The sequence below is a fragment of the Heloderma suspectum genome, chromosome 4 (assembly GCF_057233095.1).
Source record: "Heloderma suspectum isolate Gila_16-S chromosome 4, 16-S_ref, whole genome shotgun sequence".
Lineage (NCBI taxonomy): Eukaryota > Metazoa > Chordata > Lepidosauria > Squamata > Helodermatidae > Heloderma > Heloderma suspectum.
The window spans coordinates 307,671,476-307,690,632 of record NC_139461.1 but is presented as its reverse complement, the minus strand read 5'-3'; the positions used below and the strand labels follow the sequence as shown (position 1 = coordinate 307,690,632).

The window sequence follows — 19,157 nt, the reverse complement described above, 5'->3', positions numbered from 1 at the left end:
CCTTTTTAGTTCGCTGATTCCCAAGATGTCGATGTTCAATCTTGCCATCTGATGTTTGACCACCTCCAGCTTACCTTGATTCATTGATCTGACATTCCAGGTTCCTAAACAATATTGTTCTTTACAGCATCGGATTTTCTTTTCACTACCAGACACATCCACAGCTGAGTGTCCTTTCGGCTCTGGCCCAGCTGCGTCACTCTTTCTGGCGCTACTTGGAAATTCCCTCTGCTCTTCCCCAGTAGTATATTGGACACCTCCCGACCTGAGGGGCTCATCTTCCGGCGTCATATCTTTTAGCCTTGTGATATATTCTATGGGGTTTTCTTGGCAAGAATACTGGAGTGGGTTGCCATTTCCTTCTCCAGTGCATGGCCCTGTACGACATAGTTTATGGCTTAGCTTATGGCTTCACTGAGTTACGCAAGCCCCTTCGCCACAACAAGGCAGTGATCCATGAGGGGGGGAGTTCTGAGTACTTGGTTTTAATGTTGTTTTTTAAATGGTTTATAGAAATGTTTTTGTATTTATTATGTATTTTAATGTACTTCAATCTTTCTTTGTAAACCGTTAGATATTTTGTTTCTCAAAAAATAGTAAGTGGCATATAAATCTATGAAGATAGCAATCCTATGGTTCCCGGGGTGAGTGTCCCAGGGACCATAGGATGGCTTGGAAAACCCCTCTCGGGACAGGGAATCGGAAATCCGCCCCCACCCCCCTTGCAGCAGGTGTGGAAAGAACTGAGCCAGCTGCCCTCAGAGGTTGGAAAAGTGACCTTGGAGGAGGAAAGGGGCATTCTAGTAGGCAGGGAGGAGACTGGAGAGGCCAGGATACGAGTTACCCTGAGCCTCCTCCACTCCCCCTCCAAAGCACCCTTGCTAGACGGGCTAAAACGCCCATCTAGCGAAAATCACCTAAGACATGGGGTGGTGAAGATCGCCTCCATTGCTCCTTCCACCTTGCTGGCTCCAGCCCAGCAGGGCCCAGGAAACGGAAGCTTCTGAGTCCAGGGGCATAATAGCCATTGATAGATCTAACCTCCATGAATTTGTCTAATCCCCTTTCAACGCCATCTCAGCGAATGGTCCTCACGACATCTTGTGACAGTAAACTGCGTACGCTGGCGCCCGCCACTAACCCAGGAGCCCTGCCGGGTCACACCCAAAGACCATCTGGTCCAGCATCGTTCCCTGCAGTGGTCACCCAGCTGCCTTCTGCAGGAACGCTCACACAAGCAAGGCTGAGGGCGACCGGCCCTCTCCCGCTGTGGTTCTCCAGCACCAGGTATTGAGGTATCCTGCCTCCGACACTGGAGGCCATACACAGCCATCCATCAGGGACCACCACCCTACAGGAAGTTGTCTAATCTCCTTTTGGAAGCCATGTAAACTAGCTACGCTATTTGTATGTTCTTCTTGCAGCTTGCGCCCCGTTCTTTTTGTTAATCTTTCATCCTCCCCACCCATTCCTCAATTACCCCCCCCCCGCGTTCCTCTCTACTTCATGTCTGCCCTCATTCTCGTCACTAAAGTCTCCCCACGTACCAGCCCCTAATTCCCTCACTGGCCACCGTGGTGGGAAACCGAATAAGCCAGCGGGGTTTGTTGGGGCTCGTAGTTCTTTCCTCAGCAACGAAGCCGCAGGGCTCCCCCCCGCCGAACTGCATCTCCCACAATGCCTCACAGAGCACAACATTGGCGTCGCGCGTTGCCTCCTGGGAAGCGCAGTACCGGCTCGCCACCCCGCGCCCTGCTGCTGAAGGAGCCAGGGGCGCGACGGGACTACAGCTCCCAGCGTGCCTCGGGCTGGCGCACACAACGGAATCGGTGGCGGTGTGCGAGCTCGTCCGCTCCTAACCGCGGCCGGCCGGACTGCGGCACGGCTCGCTCGGCAGCATCCTGGGGCATTGTTCCCCGTGTTCCTCCTCCCCTCGCACCCCCGGGCGAACCGAGGAACCGGCGCCATGGGCGGGGAGGAGGAGATCGTGCGCATCGCTAAGCGGCTCGACAAGATGGTCGCCAAGAAAAGCGCGGTGAGTGACTTCGCCGCGAGCCCGGCGGACTGGAAGGGCTCGCCTCGCCGCCCCGCCCCGCGGCGGCGCGCGCCCCGCCCGCTCCCTCCCTCCCGAAAGCCCCGCCCTTCGCCGCCGCCCCCTCAGAGAGCATCTCGCCTGTGCGAAAAGGCCGCAGGGACGCTTCCCCTCCCCCCTAGTCGCCTTGGCAACAACGCTCTCGCATCCCCTGAAGAACTCGCCCCGCCCGCAACAGCTCCTCGCCGCCTTTTGCTGTCCTCCGCCTGCGGCCCCGCCCCTCCAGCCTTTTATGTCACCCTGTGGCTCCGCCCGCTATTCTCCTGTCCTGAGGGATAAGCGCCGCTCTCCTCCCCTCGGGATTAGGGTGGGGTAGCTCCGCCCACATTCCTTCGCCTCCCTCCTCAACGCCTCAGCCTCCTCAGGGCCGAAAGCTCCGCCCACCGCCTCCCGCGCTTCGGCACTTGGCCGCGCCCACCTCGTCTTCGCGCGCCGTGTTTTAGCCACGCCCCTCCCGCTTCGCCTCAGCCTTGGCCAGGGCGGGCTGTCCTCCCCCCTGTTCCCAAATACTGGCCTTTACTCAGTTATAGATGCTCTCGTTTCGTGTGTGCTTGGGACGTTTCTGCTCTGCCCTCTTTCTCTCTGTGTTCATTCATTCCCCGTTTCTCCATGTGACAAACCTGTGAGGAAATTTAGCTTGGGAACCTGGAAGAGGGACGTGGCCTTCTTCGCTGAGGTGGTCACACTCTGGCTGGACTGTTCCACTTCAGACCGCTTGTTGGGTGGTCAAGTGAGAGGAGACACTTCTGATCCCCCCAGAAAGAGCCCGTGTGATACAGTGGTTAGTGTTGGACTGGGGCCTGGGAGATCCGGGTTCTAGTCCCCACTCAGCCATGAAACTCACTGGGTGACTTTGGACCAGTCTCTGTCTCTCAGCCTAGCCTACCTCACAGGGTTGTTGTGAGGATAAACTGGAGGAGGGACTATGTAAGCTGTCTTGAGTTCCTTGCAAGAAGAAGAAAGGCGGGATAGAAACATAATAATAATAATGCCTCGGGGCCAGTATAATTCTTCCCCCAATATGGGGCCTGTCAGGGGAGGAATCCTGCAAATCCACAGCTTCTCCCGCTGTGTCTACAGAACTGATTTATTTATTACAATTATATGCTGACTTTCAGGGTACAAATCCTACCAAGGTGGCTTACAAATAACAAACATTATAAAATCACAGTTAACAATAGTAACAAGAAAAAATGATAGTAAACCGTCGGGATCCTTCCCACAGGGCGGTTGGTGGAAGATGGCCCAAGGGGCAGGGAGAGTCAGGCTGGAACAGGAGCAGCTGTCTGGTAGTCTCAACTACCTTCTCTCTCCTGCATTCCTTACAACAGTATATGGCCCTTTGTGGGGGGCTGCTGGGGTGGGGCGGGGGAGTCCAGCTGGAGCTTTCTCCCCATCCTGGAAATTTTCCCACAGGGCAGTTGATATTAGATGGCTTGGAGAGCCAAAGTCCAGCCTTTTTGTCCTCTCTGATATGGGAGTTCTGAAATAGGAGACACTGGCTATGGAAAGGTCCCCCTTGTGGAGGAGGCTTGTGGGGCTGGGTCTCCCTCTCTGAGGGCTGACTTCTCTTTCTCTCCTTGGAGGGGGAGTTATGAAATAACTGCCCCTGGGATCCCTGGAGAACATACAAGTCATGTTGGAGCAGACCAAAAGCCTAGTCCACCCTTCTGTTCACACAGCGGCCAACCAGCTGCCTATGGGATGCAGGATGTGAGCATAGTTATTGCACTCTCCTCCTGAAGTTACTCAGCAACTGGCATTGAGAGGCATATTGCCTCTGATACTGGAGGCAACATATAGCCATCATGACTAGTAGCCATTGAAGGCCTTATCCTCCATGAATTTGTTTAATCCCCTTTTAAAATAATTCAGTACACCTCTAGCGTGCCCCTCACCTTTTTTCTAAGTTAAACCCCCCAAATGTTGTAACCCCCTGTTAATTTTGTTTGCCCATTTCTACGCCTTTTTAAGCTCTGCAATAACCTTTTTGAGGTATGGTGACCAGAACTGTACATAGTTTTCCAAAGTTGGTCTCACCTTAGATTTGTATAAGGGTGTTACGATATTGGCAGTTTTTTCCCCCAGTTCCATTCCAAATGGTCCCCGACATAGAATTTGTTTATTTCACACGAGCAGTTGCACGTTCTGAAAGTAGAATGCAGACTTTTCTTTCAGAGAAATGCCTTCTGCTGGAAGAATGTGTAATGTCCCAGCAGTAATTGAACCCATGTTTTTTTTCTTATTCTTGCTGTTCCTCTTTTTGTTACTAAGGAGAGCAGCAGGATGCCTCCTGCTTACTTGGCAGCAACAAGCTGAGTTGTTTCTGTTCAGTTTGTTCTATTTTAAACATTTTTATATTGCTGTTTATCAGGTTTGACCCCACTACAATTTATAAAATAACGTAAATACTAAATACAAATATATGCAGTAGGTTAAATCTCCTTGCAAAACATATTCCTTGCAAAGGTGCATAAATTGCATACAAGTTCCAGTATGTCTGCCACTGGCCGAGTGTCTCATTCTGCAGCTAAAAATATTTGTGTCTTTTGGATTGTCTTCTACGGGACCGGTATTGCACTCTGGCAAGTGGATAAAGCAAATTCTTAGATATTCTGCATAATTACTATTGCCTTGGCTACATTGCTGTTCAAAGAAGTGATTAAAAACTCTTAATTTCAGTGAAAGCTGAAATTAATCCACACTGCATTCTGTTCGAGGACATGTAGTTTCTGACTTTCTGAAAGCTGAAAAGGGATTGAGCTTTGCCAAAGAGCAATTCATGTATTCTCAATATTGCTGGAGCTTGGCCTTCCAGCTTTGCTCTGATTGATCTCTCCATGGCCTCTCGCTGGATGGTTCTGCCAGTTGAATCCCTTTCAGAGATGAAATAGAAACAGACCATTATGGAGAGGGAGAGATCAAAAGCCTGTCAGTTTAGGCCTCTTTGTGGCTCTGTGGTCACTATAGAGGTGATGTTCTGTAAAAGCCCTGGGTATTTACTGCTTGAATTCAGCCAGAAAGCCCTTGTCTGATGGAATGGGTGGAGGAGCTGTTGAACTGTCTTGACAGATTCCAGGCTGTGTGTGCCTGGTTAGCACTGCAGAAAGTCAGCCTGTGTAAATTCCTTCATCAAACGTTGATAAAAGAGGTGGAAGAGATGGATCCAAGAGAGCCAGGTGAAACTAATTTATTGAAAATCCTTTAAATCTATAGATTTATTTACCTTTTTGCGTTACACGAATTGGTTGATTTTTAAAGGATCTTTTTTTTCCAGTTCATCCAATCTGTTTTGTCTGATACCTGTGACCTAGTCCCTCTCTTCCTCCCTTGTGCTTTTTGGTGAGTACAGCCCTCCATTTCTACTTGCAAATGTAAATATATAGACAAGGGTTAATAGAGCTGGCTGCCACCTGGCATTTTGCTGTGTATCCACTCACGCAAAACCACTTTGGTTTGGAAATGCCAGCTTGCTTTGGTGGTGGTGTATCTCTGCCACAATTTTCTTTTAAGTCTCCTGATTTCCAAAGGCTATGATGGCTGCAGTTTCTGCTGTTATGAGTGAAAGGAACTCGGCTGTCAATATGATTTGAAAGGAACCGCCAAGTATTATAATGTGGCTGTGGTAGTTCTTGTTTTGTTTTTCCCTTGTTTGTGTTTTAATAATATACTGTAAGGTAGGGTACTGGTGAATGTGATAAACTCATCAATTCACACATTGATCAGTGCCACAAGGTGAAAAGTGCCTCATTCTAGAAAAAGTAGGAATCCATCTTGATTTGAGAAATGTTACACAGTTTACAGCAACAGTCATTCGCAGCAAGAATTGCTGGTTTGACTGATGGTGATTCTGTTGCAGAAAGGCTTTTATGCTAAATAGGCCTGCTCTGAATTCAGTTAATAAAATGCTAGGGCCGTTGTCAGATGATTTCATAGAAGCAATTCGGACTCATTTTGATTGTCAATATCTGTAAGTTGTAGGATTTCTTTTCTTTCCCAGGAAGGAGCAATGGATTTGCTGAAGGAGCTGAAAAGTATGCCGATAACTCTGGATTTACTGCAGGTAAATTATGCTGCTGGACATGCCTTGTCTTTTATCCTGCTGTCAGCCACTGAATTCTGGCTCTACAAATGCTTGTCTGTCTAACGTAGATTGCAAAGGTCACTTGTTGGGTCTATGCAGAATCCACCACATTGATGGAGCTATATATATATATATATATATATATATATTGCTACTAGTAGTAGATAAGAATATTGTAATGTGTGGCTGTACACTGTGCATCACATTCTCTCGCAAAGAAACCTCAAATCTTTGTATGTAGTAAATTAAGCAAATCATCAAAATTTGCTTTTCTTGTATAATATAATCTGACTCAAATTATTTTCACAGGATTTGGGATGTTTTGGGACAAATCAAGATAGTAGATGGCAAGGATGGTAGGGAATGTGGGTCAAATGGGGGCAGAGACTGGGAGTCATGGAGAGGAACAGAAATGTATAGCCTTCGCCTAATTAGTGCATGCCTCTTCCACAGCCCCTTTTAGTTTCTGACCCATCAATGGACACAGAGTGAACATTTAAAACATTTTCTGTGCAACCCTGGAGACTAGACATGTTTTGATTTAAAAAAAGAAAGAAAGCTTGGATTACCATGATATGAAATTTTGTGCCATATGCCTTGGTCATCTTTGCTCCATTGGCATCAGTGCTGCCTTGAGGGCTCGATACTTAGGTGTAAAAACACTGAGTATTTTGGAATGTGATTAGCATAATCTCAGTTTTTTCAGATCTGCTGGGAGGATATGCTCCAGGAGCACACCCTGCTTGGGTGTTTGAAGAATTATTCATTCAGCTAATTTTACAGACAAGAATTAAAAGGCCATTGGGAAAATTGTAATGTCTTATTGCCCTAACTTTCATCAGTATCCTCCCTCTCCCCTGGATTCTAAATAGCTGCAGGAGCATAGTAATATGAGACACATTGCACAGCCAGATCCTTGTGTTAAATGAATAAGAGCTGCCTTGCTAGATCAGACCAAAGAACCATCTAGTCCAGTGCTTCATCTCCAAGGGTGGACAGCCAGACGCCTCTGAGGAAGCCTACTAGCAGGGCATGATGATCATTGCCATCCCCAGCTGCAGCTGCCCTGAGAATCCTGGTCATGGAAGTTTTTTTTTTCCTATCTGTTATGGCTAGAAGACACAGATAGCCCTATCCTCTGTGAATTTTTCTATTCTAGTAGCCATCACAATATCCTGTGGCTGTGAATTCCGTAACTGAAATTACAAGTTGTATCAGGAAGTGTTTATTTTGTTTTGTCCTCACCCTGCTGCTAATTAGTGTAATTGCATGACTCCCTGCGCTCTAGTGTTTGGGGAATTCATGCCATATAGCATCCTGTCTCTAGTTGTGAAGGTCCAGGAGCAGAGGAAAACATACCAAGGCCCTATGCAACATAGGCAGGAAAATCCTTGCTGGGATGAATGACATAAAGCATACAGCATTAAAACTGCTATGGAATAAAACTAGTACAAATTGTCGAATAGCCTGAGATTTGACCTTGGTGTTGTTGTTGTTCAGTCGTGTCCGACTCTTCGTGACCCCATGGACCATAGCACACCAGGCCTTCCTGTCCTGCGCTCTTTCCCGGAGCGTGCTCAAGTTCATATTCATTGCATCGGTGATGCTATCTAGCCATCTCATCCTCTGCCGTCCCCTTCTCCTTTTGCCTTCAGTCTTTCCCAGCATCAGGGTCTTTTCCAAAGAGTTTTCGCATTAGGTGGCCAAAATATTTCAGCTTCAGTATCTGTCCTTCCAATGAGCACTCAGGGTTGATTTCCTTTAGGATGGACTGATTTGACCTCCTTGCAGTCCAGGGGACTCGTAAGAGTCTTCTCCAGCACCACAGTTCGAAAGCATCAATTCTTTGGCGCTCAGCCTTCCTTATAGTCCAGCTCTCACAGCCATACATTACTACTGGGAAAACCATAGCTTTGATTAGACGGACCTTTGTTGGCAAGGTGATGTCTCTGCTTCTTACTATACTGTCTAGGTTTGCTATAGCTCTCCTCCCAAGGAGCAAGCGTCTTTTAATTTCATGGCTACAGTCACTGTCTGCGGTGATCTTGAAGCCCAAGAAAATAAAATCTGTCACAGCTTCCATTTCTTCCCCTTCTATATGCCAGGAAGTGATGGGGCCAGATGCCATGATCTTCGTTTTTTTAATGTTGAGTTTCAAACCAGCTTTTGCACTCTCCTCTTTCACCCTCAACAAGAGGCTCTTTAGATCCTCTTCGCTTTCTGCCATTATGGTGGTATTGTCTGCATATCGGAGGTTATTGATAATTCTCCCGGCAGTCTTAATTCCGACCTGTGATTCATCCAAACCGGCGTTTCTCATGATGTATTCTGCATATAAGTTAAATAAGCAGGGTGACAATATGCAGCCTTGTCATACTCCTTTCCCAATTTTGAACCAATCGGTTGTTCCATGTCTGGTTCTTACTGTTGCTTCTTGACTATGTAAAGGTTTCTCAGGAGACAGGTAAGGTGGTCTGGTACCCCCATCACTTTAAGAATTTGCCACAGTTTGTTGTGTTCCACACAATCAAAGGCTTTAGCGTAGTCAATGAAGCAGAAATAGACGTTTTTCTGGAATTCTCGTGCTTTCTCCATGATGCAGCGAATGTTGGCGATTTGATCTCTAGTTCCTCTGCCTCTTCGAAACCCAGCTTGTACTTCTGGTAGTTCTCGGTTCGCATACTGCTGAAGCCTAGCTTGTAGGATTTTGAGCATCACCTTGCTGGCATGTGAAATGAGCGCAATGGTGCGGTAGTTTGAACACTCTTTGGCGTTGCCCTTCTTTGGAATTGGAATGTAAACTGACCTTTTCCAGTCTTGTGGCCACTGTTGAGTGTTCCAAATGTGTTGGCATATTGAGTGCAGCACTTTAACAGCATCATCTTTTAGGATTTTAAATAGCTCAGCTGGAATACTGTCATCTCCGCTAGCTTTGTTGTTACTAATGCTTCCTAAGGCCCACTTGACTTCACTTTCGAGGATGTCCGGCTCATGTTCAGTGACCGCACTATCATGGCTATCAGGGACATTCAGATCTTTCCTGTATAGTTCTTCTGTGTATTCTTTCCACCTCTTCTTAATCTCCTCTGCTTCTGTTAGGTCCCTGCCTTCTTTGTCCTTATCAGGCCCGTCTTTGCACAAAACGTTCCCTTGAGATCTCCAATTTTCTTGAAGAGATCTCTAGTCTTTCCCATTCTGTTGTTTTCCTTGATTTCTTTGCATTGTTCATTTAAGAAGGCCTTCTTGTCTCTCCTTGCTCTTCTCTGGAACTCTGCATTCAGTTCGATATCTCTTCCCCTTTCTCCCTTGCTTTTCGCTTCCCTTCTTTCCTCAGCTACTTGTAAAGCCTCATCAGACAGCCACTTGGCTTTCTTGCATTTCTTTTTCTTTGGGACGGATTTCGTTGCTGCCTCCTGAACAATGTTACGGACCTCCATCCATAGTTCCTCAGGCACTCTATCAGGTCTAATCCCTTAAATCTATTCCTCACCTCCACGGTATATTCATAAGGGATATGATTTAGGTCATACCTGAATGGTTTAGTGGTTTTCCCTACGTTCTTCAATTTAAGCCGAAATTTTGCAACAAGAAGCTCATGATCTGAGCCACAGTCAGCTCCAGGTCTTGTTTTTACTGACTGTATAGAGCTTCTCAATCTTTGGCTGCAAAGGACATAATCAGTCTGATTTTGATATTGACCATCTGGTGATGTCCATGTGTAGAGTCGTCTCTTGTGCTGTTGGAAAAGAGTGTTTGCTATGATCAGCGTGTTCTCTTGGCAGAACTCTATTAGCCTTTGTCCTGCTTCATTTTGTACACCAAGGCCATGCCTGCCTGTTATCCCGGTGATTTCTTGACTTCCTACTTTAGCATTCCAATCCCCTATGATGAAGAGGACATCTTTTTTTGGTGTTAGTTCTAGAAGGTGTTGTAGGTCTTCCTTGAACTGATCAACCTCAGCTTCTTCGGCATCAGTGGTTGGGGCATAGACTTGAATTACTGTGATGTTGAATGGTTTGCCTTGGATTCGTACTGAGATCATTCTGTCATTTTTAAGATTGTACCCCAGTACTGCTTTTCCCACCCTTTTGTTGACTATGAGTGCTACTCCATTTCTTCTGTGGGATTCTTGCCCATAGTAGTAGATATGATGGTCACCTGAATTAAATTCGCCCATGCCTGTCCATTTTAGTTCGCTGATTCCCAAGATGTCGATGTTCAGTCTTGCCATCTCATGTTTGACCACCTCCAGCTTACCTTGATTCATTGATCTTACATTCCAGGTTCCTAAACAATATTGTTCTTTACAGCATTGGATTTTCTTTGACCTTGGTACCCATTTTCTTGTTGTGAGGACCTTTGCCTTGTTGGTCATGTGATGAATTGGTCACTTCTTGGTTATTGTTTTGCAGTCTACCCGCATTGGGATGTCTGTGAATGCACTCCGGAAGCAAAGCACAGATGAAGATGTGATTGCCCTTGCCAAATCACTTATCAAGGCCTGGAAGAAACTCCTAGGTGAGCATGTTTGGATAGTTTCATAACAACTGGTGGATTGGACCTGCTTGATTGGACCAAGGATCCATCTTCTCAGCACTCTGTTTCTGGTGGTGGTCAGTCAGATGCCAGTGGGAGCTCACAAGCAGGGTATGAAGGCAACAATCTCTCCCTTTTCTCCTCCCCCTGTTCCCACCTGCCTCTGAACAGAGAGATTCCGTTTGTGTCAAAACTTGCAGTGAGCACAGTAGTCATATCGGAACCAGAATTTCCCCGTTGTCCTCTAAAGCAATGGTTCTTTAAACTGTAGGTTGTGACACTCTTTCTGGAAGATCACAATCTTAATGATGAAAATTATCATGCTATAATTCCCTTTTTTGAGCAAATATTGCTATCTGCAAAAGAGATACCTGCATGCAATGCTTCTTGGCAAACCGGGCTGAGCCTTTATTGCCAGAAAAACCTCACCCCCTCTCCCCCATATTTACTTGTACTGGCGACTGATCCTCAAAGCCTCGTAGGATGCTGAATAAGTGTGCAAGTAGGGATGATGCCCTCTGCTCTTGCTTTGGTGGTATAACTACCTTTGGGTCCACAACAAAGGTGGAAGGGCAACTGCTTAAACAGAAATGCACTAGTTGATTCTGGACTAATCGTGGTCTACAGCTGAGTCACTTGTGCGGATATTTTGCTGTTCCTAAAACCTCAGCACTTGATGCTAGAAGTTCATTCCTCAATGCTGAGTGTGTGATCTCATGAGGAAACATGGCAGCTGAGTCTGAGGTTTTAGCAGCCACTGCGATTGGCAGGGTCATGGGACCGGTGATGGCCCCTGGGACAACAGAATAAGGGATGATCTGCTTTTTCACCACATTGAAGAGAGCCACACTGTCCTAGGAACTCTTGTTTTAGCACTATAGCTCACGGCTTTTGTTTTTTTGGTTGTTCTCTTCCCCACTGCTCCTTTACTGTATTCAGATGCCTCAGAGGATAAGAGCGATGAGAAGAAAAAGAATTCCTCTTTGCCGACTTCCTCCTCAAAGGAGAGCAGTGACTCAAGAGACCAAAGGTAATGCTTCCCTTTAGCCAGAGACGGTGTTCGTGCACCTGATATTCCACCTCTTCCCCTGGGCCCTATGTTTCATTTTAAGAATTAACATGTTTTCCTTACTCTGCCTGTTGGAAATGGGACATATGCTACCTTTATATTGACAAATTAAGGTTGCCTGAAGGAGATAGTGGCTGCAAGTAGATTAACCAAGGTGGTGTCTTATTTTTTTATGCTACAGTTGTAAATGGAAAAATAAATGTCTACAAAATTAAGTGGACTTCGTGAATTTATTTTGATTACCCTTGTTTATGATTTGATTCACTTTCATTTCTTCTTCATTCTCTCATGCTAGTCTCTTTATTAATAAAAAACATCACTTCTGATTTTGTTGACTTTGTATTTCATTTTTTTCTTTCTTATTAACCCATTTCTCCCCCACCCATTACATGCACATTTATGCACACAAGCATGTGTATACATTTTCCTCCTAGGATGTCTAAAGTTTTGTCCTCGAGGGGATGTTGCTTCAGCTGAAGCAAAGGGATAGTAGTGGGATACATTTCTCCTATCTCAGTAGAAGCAGTATGCTGTGTAACAATCCTGCAAGCTCTCAGCTCCCAGCTGTGTTGATGCTACCCTTATGCCAAATTGCTATGTGCTGTGATACTCTGTTACACACAGGTGCCTGGTGCAGAGAAGATCCCAGAAGTATGTTATACATCAGACTTGTACAAATCTGCACGTAGAAAACCACAGTCCCAACTGGCACATGGGATTCCAGTTCTAAGAGGTCAAAATATTCATAGTAGTTTAGCCTCTCTGGGATTGCTGCCGGAGGGAGCAATCCTATGGCCGCTAGACAGTGGCTATACGGCCATAGGATATACTGTTTCCTTGGAACCGACCTTGGAGCCTGCGCTGTGAGGTCGGTTCCCAGAGAACCAACCTCCCCCCACTTCTGCGCTGCCTCAGAGGCAGTGCGGAACAGCCCCATCCTCCATGCTTGGAAGAGGAGCACGGAGCGACTGGAAAGGGGCGTGGCTGGGGGCGTTTCAGGGTGGGGAGATCATAACTGCCTGTATGACACATCCTGTGTGTTGTACAATAGCCTCCTTCCCTGCTCTGTCCTCCCGCGGCTAGACAGTCGCAATCGGCTGTCTAGCTGAAAAAGCAGGGCAGGAGAAGCGCGGAGGGAATGAACCCCTCTGTGCTTCTGCCCTGCTTTGGATAGGCCGTCGCCTTCGAGTTTGGAGGTGGCCGCCTATCTAGGTAGGATTGCTCCCTTAAACATGTTAGAGCCAGTGTAGTGTAGTGGTTAGAGTGCTGGACCGGGATTTGGGAGATCTGGGTTCTAGTCCCTGCTTGACCATGAAGCTCACTGGTTGACTTTGGACCAGTCACTGACTCTCAGCCTAACCTACCTCACAGGGTTGTCAGGATGAAATGGAGAAGAGGAGGACCATGTACACTGCCATGGGTTCCTTCCAAGAGGAAAAAAGGCAGGATATAAATGTAATAATAAACAAAATTAAACATGAAGTGAAGCTGTTTAAAAGCACACTCTAGCTGGAACCTCTGAAGCCTAAGGAATAATGGGGTTTCCCTGTGCTTTGGAGTGCTGTGAAATGTTTGTGTAAATCAAGAAAAAAAACAACAGCTTCTGATGGCTGTGACAGAACTGTAGGCCTAGAAGCTCAACCTGTGGCTCTATGGCAGGTCAGTCACCCATCAACACTCTCCTCCCCGCCCGCAGAGAGAGATCATGGACTAGGGGCTTGTAGAGGAGCTGGTCATGGATCATTCAAGCTAGTGAGTCAAACCACATGTTCCTGGGGAAAGCTGGGGAAGAAAAAGACCCAGAGTCATTTGCTGAGTTCAGTGGGGCTCTAATGGAACCATCAGTTAAACTTTGATGGTAAAGCCAACCTATCCATTGAGTCTCCTCCGAAGGAAATATGTATTGGGACATCTTAAACTGCTGCTGTGCAAATAAATCAACTTCTTTTAGTATCAGACAGGATATTTGCATATTTGGAGCTAGAATACAGGTCATACGCTGACCAGTGTTGCAGCTTCACACTGACATCCTGTGGGAGCCATTCTCATACAACTTATTTGTGCACATCATTTTATGGACATCTGTCAGCAGTACTGACTGGGTTATCAGTAAATGGTGCAATGTTATAAGCAGTTATAGCTCCCAGCCAAAAGCACTGGGACTGGTCCAGGTTAACTGATGTGAAAACTGCCACAGAGACTAGTGTTGATCATGGATAGAAGCATAGATTGTAAGCTCGAGGGCAGGGACTGTCTCAATATTCATCTTTGTAAGCCACTCTGGGAGCCTTTTTTGGCGGTAAAAATACCCTAAACAAACATAAACAAATAGGAAGTTTTATTATATTGTAATCTGATTATTGTACATCACCTTGGAGTCTCTTCGGATGAAGGGCAGTCTAGAAATTTTCTAAATAAGTACTGAGTCAGACCACTGGCATTGGCTACACTGACTAGCAGTAGCTGTCCAGGGTTTCAGACAGGGGACTTTCCTAGCTCTACCTGCAGATGCCAGGAATGAGCTGGTTTGTTTACATCACTATTTTAGGAAAGGTGATACTATATGGTGGACTATAAATTGAAAAATGAAGTTGACTCCAGAGGAAACCAGGATATCATGAGATTCTGACACCAAAGTGTTCTGAATCACCCCGGGTGATGTTAAAGTGTGAGGGATCCATGCTATCACTTCACAGGACGCTCTGATATAACATGTTCAAAGGCATGTGTGAAAGGTGCTGGGAATGTGCATTGTCCTTTTTTTCACACTGTCCCTTTCAGTGGGGATGAAATTATCAGGAGTGGGTGAGAGAATCATGGGGTGTATCTACAGAGCAAACCTAGTTTGGTTTTATGCTAGTTAATTATGACCTTTTCTAAAGAATCTTAGGAATTGGCTTGATGGGTGTGCTGATGACAGAACAACACTTCCCAGCGTTCCCTGGGGAGAAGGAATTGCTATTAAGCTACAACAAAACCTGTAGATATACCCATATGGTGGAAGGGACCTCCGGGGGTTGTAATTTTTGCAGGGTTACATAAATTTGAACACTCGCTAAGTATTAGACGTTAACATGATCATCCTAAAAAGCACCCCCAAAGCATTCATAAAAAGTCTGAGAATGGCATTTCAAACTCTCCAGAAAAAAAATGCTATTGATTGAGCATTCCCTATTGTCAATAAACTCTTCCTAGTACTTTAAACATGTTGTTCCTGTAATTGGACCTAATTCTATGAGCTCTTGCACTTAGAGCCAGGGGTCATGTCCGGGCATTGACACTAGTGGGCTTGTCCCGTTGGGAAGGTGCCAGGACCTCAACTCCCAGCCCAAGCAGGGTAGCAACTGCCAGTGCTGCTGCTGTGCCACTGCTAGTACCTTTCCTCTTCCTGGCACAAGGAAGGACAGGAGGGATGCACTGCAGGAAGGAGGGAGGAGATGCTGTTGAGGGCCTCTCATTTGGCAAACGGGCTCTAATAGTCATTATTAAATCAACAACATTTGATTTCTAAAATTGTACATTCTTAGCTGTACTAGGCAGTTGATTCCAAGTGCTCATTTTCTGTCCAGATCTGATAGTCAATTACCTGCAGAATCCTTTTATAGTTGCCATATGCATTCCATCCCATTAATTTCAACTTAGATTTGATTTTTATACTCTTGGACCATTAAAAGACCATCATCATGAGATTTAGTCAAAATATATAATTTCAGATCCCTTATATAGGAACTGAAGCCTAGATTCAGATTAAAAGCTATTTTTGTAAGACGAGTAGAGATTTAGCATTTACTTTTGCAGCACGGTCTAACACAGCATGATTGATTGGAAACTTCTTATTTATTTATTTATTTATTTATTTATTTATTTATAATATTTCTTGGCCACCTTTCAGGGCAGAAGCCCCCCCAAGGCAGCTTACAACAATAAATGGTGTAAGCTTCTTTTACATAAGAACCATTGAAATGAATTCGTTTAAAATGGGGCATGTGCAGAAGGCAATCTCAGTATATTGTGCTCTAAAGCTGATCCATAGAACCAGATTGGTTGGTGCTCATATGATCACCCTGCTTGGCTGTTGAGGAACTCTGGAGTAATATAGTGCCTAAACACTGAATTGCTTTCCCCCCTTAATAAGAACTCATTAGGTGATTTAGGCAAGCCTGTCTCTCAGCCTCAGCCCTTCATCTGCAATATGGGGCTAATAACACTGACCTACCTTAAGGAGTTGTTGTAAGGATTATAAGATAATATATATGAGGCACTTTGAACACTCAGAAGGGCTAAATAAATGCAAAGTCCTGGAAAATTTTTTGTCATGTAACAATTAGCTACCCTATATGCCAGATATTCTAGTGAACTGCTTCTCTCTTAGTAGCTGATAGTATGGCTCTGTTGTTATGAACATGAGCTCTGATTTCATGCTCCCAGCCTTATTAATGAGGATTGGAATACAAGGTAGCCCTAGACTGCTTATTTTCTTCCCTTGATTGATTCTTTTCTTTCACCAAGAATCAGGAAATGGGGGAAGTAAAGTTCCAAAATATTGCTGGTCTTCCCCTACACCTCCCATTATCACATTTTTAATAGTAGTTTTGCACATATGGTCCAGAAAGTGGCCAAAGAATTACTCAGTGTATTACTTAATCATGTCCATGGGCATTTAATTGCATTCAGTTTCTTAATTTTTGATTCTGTGTTTCTTATAGCTATTTATTTATTTGTTACATTTATATCTTACCTTTCCTCCCAGGAGCCCAAGGTGATGTACATGGTCCTCTTCCTCCATTTTATCCTCACAACAACCCTGTGAGGTAGGTTAGACTGAGAGTCAGTGACTGGCCCAGAGTCATCCAGTGAGCTTCATGGCTGAATGGGGACTAGAACCCAGGTCTTTCAAGTCCCAGTCAAACACTTTAACCACTACAACATACTATGTCCCATTCTTTGGAAAATACTCCATATTAATGGGTTTATGCAAGATACCTTCCCAGCCAACTGTGCCCTTAGGAACTAGATGCCAATACTGTACCTGACTGCCCTATATTATTTCTTTTATTATTGTATTAAAAATATTTTATACTGCTGTCTATCTCTAATTTCATATCGGTTTCCAAAATAAAATCACTACCATCAGCAAAATAAATTAATTCAGCATGAACCAAGAAAAATGCCTTACTTTATAGTTTGCTTGGCTGGAAATTCAGGAAAAGACAAAAGGAAGTAATTCTTCACATAGTCTAATTCATGTATGGAATTGGCTGTTGTAAGATGGCCATTGGCTCAAATGGCCTTAAATGGGGACTAGGCAAATACATTATGGTCTATCAATGACTATTGGTCATGATGACTAAATGCAACTCTTAGGTTCAGAAGCTGTGTGCTGGAGAACAACAGCAGGAGAATGCAATTGCCTTCCTTTCCTGTTTGTAAGTTTCCTAGAGGCATCTGGTTGGCCAAGGATGGGAAACTGGATGCTGCATTAAATGGACTTTTGGTTTGATCCAGCAGGGTCCTTCTTATGTTCGTAATTTAAATTGAGTCTGCTTTTAGGCCAAGGGATTCAATAAGAGGCTATATTTTGATGAAACCTTGGCATGGACAAAAAACCAACCACACTCAAAACATAAACCTGGATCCAGCAAACAGTGTGGCAAAAATCACACTACTATTGCGAATTTAAGAAGCTAGAATTGACTTTACAACTATAAAGGAACTTAGCCGTTGTTTGACCAGTGGTTTGGGAAGGAAGCATAATAGTTTCAGCTTGCTGGTTTCTCAAAATTTCTTTAAGGTGCAATCCTATGCATGTTTAGGAACATGGGGAATGCTGGGAGCTGTAGGACTTTTTTCTGTTTAAACATGCATAGGATTGTGCCCTTAGAAGCTTCGGATTTCACAAAGCTTATTTGAACTGATTTCTGAAAGTCTAAATTCTTGATCAGACTATAGTACACAAACTACACACTCACATTCCTGCTAGACCTCTGTGATTTGACTTCCACGACATAAGCTGAGAAATTCTGACAAGCTTAGTTTCTCTTTTAGCTCCACTAAAAGACAGGACCCTCCGAAGACCCCCACCACTCCCAAAATCACCACCTTCCCACCGGTGCCTGTCACATGCGACACTGTCCGTAACAAGTGCCGAGAGATGTTGACTTCTGCTCTACAGACAGACAGTAAGTAATGGGAACAAGCCTGGGGCATTTCCCCACCCGTTCCTCCTTTTGTAAACACTGTTTTCTTACATCCCTGAGTATTGGCAGTACAAAAGAACTTGCACTGAGTGCTGTTCATAATGATCCCTGCTAAATTCTGAGCATCTTCTGACTTATCATTGCCCCCATTGGCAGCCTAAAAATGTGTGTAGAAAAGTGGCCATGAGTGCACTGTTTTGAATGTGGGAATGATCAGATGGGAGTAGGGATGTCAGAGAAATCTGAAACAGGTTCAGATGACTTCTTATTTCTATGAATTTGGCCCACAGATTCCACAGTGCACCAGCATTCTCTGAGTTGCGTGTATTCTGCGGACTTGCAGACCTTTTTTTACCTTTCTGGAATTGTACACAAATTTAGTCATACCAAAGTACAAAAGTTAGTGGAAAATATGTTACTATATATTTCATTATTAAAAAGCCAACATTTTATACATCTCCAATCTTTCTTCAGCCTCCACTGTGTATAATTAAGAAAAATATACAAAATATGGCATACCGGCGAAAATTACATAAATTGTGGTGGATGTTTTTGCACACTTCTCCAAGGGGGGGGGGGATCTCATTCCATCAATGAGCAGACAACGGAATGAAAGATGCCTGACAATGTGTAAAACACAGATGGAGCAGATTAAACAAAATCCTTCCATCCCTAGATGGGAGTTCGAGGAGGGTCCATAGCTCAGTGGTAGAGCAATACTTTGCATGCATGTCCCAGGTTTGTCCTTGTCATTTCCAGTTAAAAGGGACCTTGGGTGGCAGGTGCTGTGAAAGACCCCGTTCTGTTCCTGACATCTTGGAGAGCTGCTGCCAGTCAAAGAGTAGACCAGCCTTCCCCAAACTGTTGCCCCCCAGATGTGTTCGGACTACAACTCCCAGAAACTGGCTGGGAGTTGTAGTCCAACACATCTGGAGGGAACCAGGTTGGGGAAGGCTGGAGTAGACAGTGGTCTGACCTGGTAGAAAGAAGCTTCCTAGGACAGCTCTGCATGTATGATTTTGGTGGACAAATTTGTCAACTTCGCTTTCTCCTTCATTCAGATTTTTAAAATCTCAAGTTCTTTCTTTCCCAGATATGAAGAACTTTGCCAATTATGGTAAATTCTTATCCAAACCAAACTGAAATGAAATTATCACCAATCTCCACCAACCAAATTCA

At 44.9% G+C, this 19,157-nt stretch overlaps 1 protein-coding gene across 17 annotated transcripts in view; it reads left to right on the top strand.

The window, feature by feature from the left end:
- Positions 1-1,813: 1,813 nt before the first annotated feature.
- The window catches only part of TCEA2 (transcription elongation factor A2), a 59,281-nt gene continuing 41,937 nt past the window's right edge, over positions 1,814-19,157 (top strand). For 10 of the 17 annotated variants that reach the window (XR_014790761.1, XR_014790759.1, XR_014790762.1 and 7 more), the window contains exons 1-5: positions 1,814-2,035; positions 6,093-6,155; positions 10,589-10,694; positions 11,652-11,742; positions 17,827-17,960. Coding sequence is in view for 6 of the 17 variants with exons in the window: in XM_084854398.1 (XP_084710524.1) it covers positions 1,967-2,035; positions 6,093-6,155; positions 10,589-10,694; positions 11,652-11,742; positions 17,827-17,960 (463 nt within the window). In the remaining 11 variants the exon portion in view is untranslated. Of the gene's footprint in view, positions 2,036-5,369; positions 5,435-6,092; positions 6,156-10,588; positions 10,695-11,651; positions 11,743-17,826; positions 17,961-19,157 lie in introns of all 17 variants that reach the window. The other 7 variants (XR_014790766.1, XR_014790768.1, XR_014790763.1 and 4 more) reach the window with 1 other exon arrangement.